We start from the raw sequence: 6486 nt of genomic DNA, 5'->3' as shown, positions 1-6486 counted from the left end.
TCCATAATGAATTGGTGCTTAGCTTTTGTAGCTAATCTTCCCTCATTGAATTGTTTAATAATTAAACTACTTCATGCATTGGTTGGTAGGCATTTTACATAGGTACATGCGCTTAACATATCATTCCTTTCTGGGTTCACCATAATGCTCTCTTTCCTCTTTAATTGCTTTGCCACATCATTTTTGCCTATATGACATCCTTAACACCCATACACTTTGGAGCACCGGCAAAAGTCTAATAAGTTCCATGCCTTAAACCATGTGTAAAGATGGACTTTTACATGTGACCCACTAAGTTCTATAAACAAACAATGTGACCGGCTCTGTTGTTTTCCCCTCTCATGTACATAGAAAAAGGAAAAGGCTAGTGCTCAATTGAATGATTTGTATCGCACCATCCGATTCCTCACGCACCTGAGGTGTGTCTCAGCCAAGATTTGCAACATGGCCCATGTTGCAATCACTACACAAACCATATTGCAAAGGACAGGGGCAGCTTGAGGCGTGCTTGTTTGTGTCGGAGCTCGGCGTGGAATTGCAGCATGGCCCATGTCACAAAGGACATGACAGTGGCGAGGTGTGGGACGTGTGTGAGAGTTCAGCCTGGGATTGCAACATAACCCATTTTGCAGTCGCAACATGAGAGGGGGGGGGGGCACGTAAACCACATTGCAATGGAAACATTTTTTTTACATGACCAGTAGAAAACGGTTCGATGAAGCAAAACACGGCTTGTGTTACAAAGCCTTGAACGCAACACATGCCATGTTACGAACGGGCGGGGCGCACAACTGGCGCTGGGAAAGATTGAACGGCTGTTCCACGGGCCATCCAACGACTGTTGAGACGGTCTATGATCCGATTCTCATCCGGTGGTCGATGGGTTGTCCAAAAAGAAAAATATATCACGTATAGAACCCCTAAATAAAACGCATCAAGAAAAAAATTTACCCGTCAAGAAATAGAACCCCTAAATACATGGTTAGCGGGACTATGGTATCCTCAGCCCATCAGGGTTCAAATCCTGATGCTTGCATTTATTCCTGAATTTATTTTAGGATTTCCGGCGATGTGCATTCAGTGGGAGGAGACGTTCCCGTCGACGACGAGGTGCCTACGGTGACTTTGTAAATTTCAAGATAATATGCCGGCTCAGTTTTTCAAAGATGCTTATAGAAATAGGTTGTGCGTGTGTGCGTTCATAGGGGTGAATGTATGCACGTGTATATGAGCGATTGTATCTGTACTGATGTTAAAAAAATACAAGCTGCCGCCGGTGCACGGATTTCATTTCCATAGCCCAGAGACCAAAACTCAAGTCGCGCGCGCGGATACGTGTATGTGTATTTATATATATACATCACCTTCACTAGAGTCAGTGTAGCAGGATACTATTCTAGAAACGTCCATCGATCACATCTGAGCGCAGACATGGGGAGGGGAAGCTGAGATCAAGCTACCACCGCACGCCGGCCGGTCCAACACAACGCACGCGGGCGAGAGCGACCAAAATTTCAATCTCGCGCCGCATCGCACAGTCTGAACCGCGCTCCCTCCCTACGACCCTACCCAAACCAAGATCGAACGGGCATCACCTGCATGCGCTCGGGGCGATCATCCGTCACACGGCCTCGAACTCCCTCCCATGAGGTCAACCGGCGACGTTGTAGCTCGCCGTGGCGACGTTGGTCACGACCGACTCCGAGTCTTCTGCCACCTTCTTGCTTCCCTGAAACCTCCCGCCACCGAAGATGTTGTGCCGCGGCTGCTGGTGCTCCGCGCCCTCCACGCCGTCACCGGTAGGATTGTATATGTCGCCGAAGTTGGAGGAGCCGATGCTGGTGCGCTTGACGCTGTATCCAGCTCCGAGGTCGAAGCTCGGCTTGCCCATGTCGAAGCTGAGGCTGGCTTGGGTGTTGAAGCTCTTCTTGGACGCCGACAGCATGCCGAAGGAGTAGGAGTAGGCCATGGAGGGCGGGCCGTACAGGAGCGTGTCGGGGTCGACCACGACCATCTGCCGGAAGTCATTCTTGCTCGCGGGGATCGGCGACAGGAAGATCTCGACGAGGTTCCGCGCCGCGCCGCGGTTGTACGGGTTGGACTTTCCCTCGTACCGGTACCGGAAGTTCTCGTACGTGGTCTGGTTGGTGCTGGCGAGGTAGGTGTGGAACGCTGTGAGCCCGCCCACGAACCAGGACGTGATGAAGGTGTAGAAGATGAGGAACCCCGAGACCGGCGACTCCACGATGGCGCCGCCCAGGCTGCACCCGTACTTCCGCGCGATGAGGACCAGGTTCACCCAGCAGAACACGAACACGTAGAGGCAAAGGAACGTCGTCGACGAGATGAACATGAAGAAGAACCTGTAATTTCTCTGCACGCTTGTTGCATCAATACACACATACACAAAATCAAGTTTAAGTGTGAAATGCGTCATTGGTCCATGAACACGGCCAAAAACTCACTAATTTGATCAAATAAGGCTAAAACCGATTTGGAGGGGGGAAACGGCCACATGGCTACCACTTCAGCCTACCTTTGACCGCTAACAAATCAACTAATTCTTACAGGGGTCTTTCTGCAACAACGCCAACCTGATTTGGCATAGATAAAACATTACAGTAGTCTTTTGCAACAGCACCAACTTAATCGGATCAGGGCCGTTCATGGGGCTGTGCAGGCTGTGTAACCGCACAGAGTCCAAAAATTCCAAGGCCCCCGATTATGATGTGATGTATATATTTTTTGTTTTGAGCTCTTTTTTCACGTCTAGCATAAAATTATGCCCCTGAGGCCCTGAATTTCTAGAGATGGTCTTGGATCCGATTAAAACAAAGGCCTACTTTGGTTTGTAGGATTTTTGTAGGAATTCTATAGGATAGGATTTGTAAAGAAAAAATTCCTTTGGAGCCCTTTGGTTTGTAGGAATGGATTCCTATTCCTATGTAGGATAGGAATGAATCCTTCACGTTTTGGAGGAAAAAAAACATTAGCCTAGACTCAATGAAAAAAATCATATCCTATGCATCAAATGACATCTTTCTCTCTATAGAAATTGACATGCATGTCATATCACTTTCTATGATTTTCCTATTCCTATAAAATTCCTATCCTATGAACCAAAGAAGGCCAAAATATGCCACAAGTTATATGAGACTTGAACCACGACCAAAGGGTTGGAGAAGGGACATGCGTAGCACCAGAACATTAAGGCCTCCTTTGGTTTGGAAGAATCTTATAGGATTTCTAGATGATATGATTTTTGTAGGAAAAATTTGTATGAAGCCCTTTAGTTTGTAGGAATGAATTCCTATTCCTATATAGGATAGGAATCAATCCTTCACATTTCAAAGGAAAAAAAACATTAGCCTAGACTCAAGCCTCCTTTGGTTCATAGGATAGAAATGTTGTAGGAATAGGAAAATCATAGAAAGTGAGATGACATGCATCTCAATTCCTATAGAGAAAGAGATATCATTTGATGCATAGGATATGAATTCTTCCATTGAGTCTTAGCTAATGTTTTTTTTCTTCCAAAATGTGAAGGATTGATTCCTATCCTATATAGGAATAGGAATCCATTCCTATAAACCAAAGGGCCTCAAAGGAAATTTTCCTATGCAAATCCTATCCTATAGAAATCCTATGACATTCCTACAAACCAAAGGAGGCCTCGATGGAAAAAAAATCATATCCTACGAATCAAGTGACATCTCTTTCCCTATAGGAAGTGAGATGCATGCCACCTCACTTCCTATGATTTTTTCCATTCCTATGATATTTCTATCCTATGAACCAAAGGAGGCCTAAGAGTTTTATGCACAAAGATGCACCCAACAAAGGGAAGACAACTGTCGTAATAGAAGGCAGCTTATCGCCTAATTGGATTAGGTCACCCCCCTCGCAAAGAGAATACTTTTAAAACCAGCTTGCTATATTAAAATACTCCCTATGTTCCATAATGTAGTGCATCTAGTTTTTTTTTGAAAAGTCAAACCTCATAAACTTTGACTATGTTTGTGAAGAAATATTTTTACATGACCAAATTTTTGAAAAGTCAAACCTCATATTCCTGCTCTAATTAGACAGCGCCCTAGCAGGGAGGGTGCAGTGAGCAGCATCGTCGCCGCTCAAGGAAAGGTAAGGACGCGAGAAGAAGACGAGTACTAAAGGAAGAAAGCTAGAGGAAGAAGAAACAAGGACGGCTGTTGGATCTTAATCCAGCAATCCGAAAAATTGACTTGCCAAAAAAAAACAAAATTCAGGCAACTTACGAATGGTGCATGTGTGCCTTAGAGGTATATATACTAGCTGCTACGAGGTGGAGGTGTACCTTGCCGATGCACTGGCCGACCCAGGGGCAGTGGTGGTCGAAGCGCTCCACGCAATTGTTGCAGACAGAGCAGTGAGAGCAGCGCGGTGGCCTGTACAGCATGCACGTGTGGCAGTACTTCACCTTCACCACCATACCGTTCACGTACACGTCACGCGTCGGCGGAAGTGTCCCCGACGATGGCGCTCCGGTCACCGGGGACGCCAGGCCGTCCAGCTGGACGTCTTCGGGATCCGGCGGCTTCGTGTTCCGCGGGATGATCCCGGGATCTCGCCCTGACGTGAGCACCAACACTAGAAGATCCTGCACATCTCATGGTACTTAACGATCGGTCAATGTTGCGTTGCTTAATAAGTTTGCTCAAGGAATCAATGGACATCGTTGTTAATTTGACTCACGAATGCGCCGACGGCCATGGCTGTCCTTGGAACGAAGGGGCCGAGCGGCTTCCCCATGAGCTCGGCGAGGCGGAACGAGACGAAGGCCACGAAGAGCGCGAGCGGCGTCATGATGAGAGACACAGATAGAAAGATGGAGTTGGCGTCAGGGCCGAAGATGCACCGCCCGCCACAAAGAAATTTCTGCCAGGCACAAGATTGATCGAATGAACTAATGGAGGGCACCCTCCCTTTGGAACACCGGAACTAATCAATGAGCATTGACGTACATTCCTTCCCCTCCAAACTTGGTACAGGCGGTGGGTGGTGCCGGCGCCGGCCGAGCTGGAGGCGTCGGAGACGTGGTTGCTGGGGAGAGGGCTCTTGAAAAGCGTCCTCCCCTTCATCTCCGGTGCGCATGTGATCTCCGCGCGCGAACTCACCTCGGCCGCATGGCCTCTTGCCAAAGGGCCAGAATTGGGGTGAGGTGAGAGATGGAGGAAGGTCAACAATACAAAGCTTTTCTCTTCTTTTCTCTTGAGACATTGTGTGCTATACATAGGAGAGGGAAGACCTATGGCACATTGTGGTTGTAGGAAAAGGATAGCTGAGCATGGCTAAAAATAGAACAAAATCGAGACTTTCTGTTCCAAAGCATCTTGAGTCGACTTCAGTTTGTCCCACTCAAATTTTCTTGCTTAATTATTTGATTCATCACATAAGATCTGAACAAGAGATCTGTTGATGTCAGAGTATCTTCAAAAGTTTCGGTAATCGTTGTTCAGGGGAAGTTGGAAAAAAACTCTTCAACGGTCCTATAAGGATGCAAATTTTGTAGGGGATTCTGTAAATTCTCTAAAATTTTCCCTCCCTCTACGGGAAGATGACTCTTCATGTAAAAGTGTCTTGTCATCTAACCACCCTGCACCGCCACCGTCACCGACTGCCATGCCGCCTCCACCGACCACCGCCGCCGCGCCATCTGTCCGCCGTCGTCGTTGCACCACCGCCCAAAACCACTTTCGAGATAAGTTTTTATAGGAACTGAGAAAACACCTTACCTGTTAACTTCCCCTAAATTTTACGGACACCCGTAAAAAGCATTTAGGGAGTTTTAACAAAAGCTATTGGAGATGCTTTAGGGACGAAGGACATCGCTACTAAGTTCTTTATTGCTGGAGTTTGGCAAGAGGGTCCTATGACCCTATTAGTTTTACGGCTCTAGGGAGCAAATTACAAAAGAAAAAAAATAAAAGCTGAAACAAATAGCTACTCCTTCCGCTCACTATTATAAGATGTTTTAGATATCGACATTCACTTTTTATCACGTTTACGAAATTACCTTGGTTTCCAAATATACCTCTTGCTCTGTCGGTCACTCACTTACTCATGGTCTCTCGGTCGCTCACTCATTCCCCTCCCTCATTTCAAATCCCTAGCCCAACGCTTGTGTGGCTGCCTCTCCTAGCCCGCGTCGTCGCCGCCTCTTCCTCGCTCGCTTTGTCGTCGCCCTCTTCCTCTTACGTTGTCACCCCTCCCTCGTTTTCGTAGCTACCACTGTCTGCGCCAGGGAGGTCGAGTTCAAATGAAATTTTATTCTCCGACGACTGGATATATAGCGGTGGTGTTGGATCTGTAGTGGCGTCGAGGAGCAGCAGAAGGACCAGGACGTCGCCACCATCATCTACAACATCCCCGACAACGACGATGATCTAGCCCCCACCTAGAACATGGTGAGTCCAGATATGTACTGTCATTCCTTCAAATTGAACTGCC

The 6486-nt window shown here is 47.3% G+C and overlaps 1 protein-coding gene across 1 annotated transcript; it reads right to left on the bottom strand.

Moving 5' to 3' along the window:
* Positions 1 to 1332: 1332 nt before the first annotated feature.
* LOC123083855 (probable protein S-acyltransferase 6) lies at positions 1333 to 5692 on the bottom strand. Its single transcript, XM_044505745.1, has 5 exons — positions 5629 to 5692; positions 5001 to 5284; positions 4732 to 4914; positions 4334 to 4636; positions 1333 to 2374 (listed from the first exon to the last, which is right to left on the bottom strand). The coding sequence occupies exons 1-5, from the start codon at positions 5690 to 5692 to the stop codon at positions 1652 to 1654; spliced, it is 1557 nt and encodes a 518-aa protein (XP_044361680.1). The 3' UTR covers positions 1333 to 1651.
* Between the last annotated feature and the right edge of the window lie 794 nt (positions 5693 to 6486).

Source organism: Triticum aestivum, chromosome 4A, assembly GCF_018294505.1.
Source record: "Triticum aestivum cultivar Chinese Spring chromosome 4A, IWGSC CS RefSeq v2.1, whole genome shotgun sequence".
Taxonomy (NCBI): domain Eukaryota; kingdom Viridiplantae; phylum Streptophyta; class Magnoliopsida; order Poales; family Poaceae; genus Triticum; species Triticum aestivum.
Note: the sequence above shows the minus strand (reverse complement) of the source record. Positions and strands in the feature narration are given on the sequence as shown.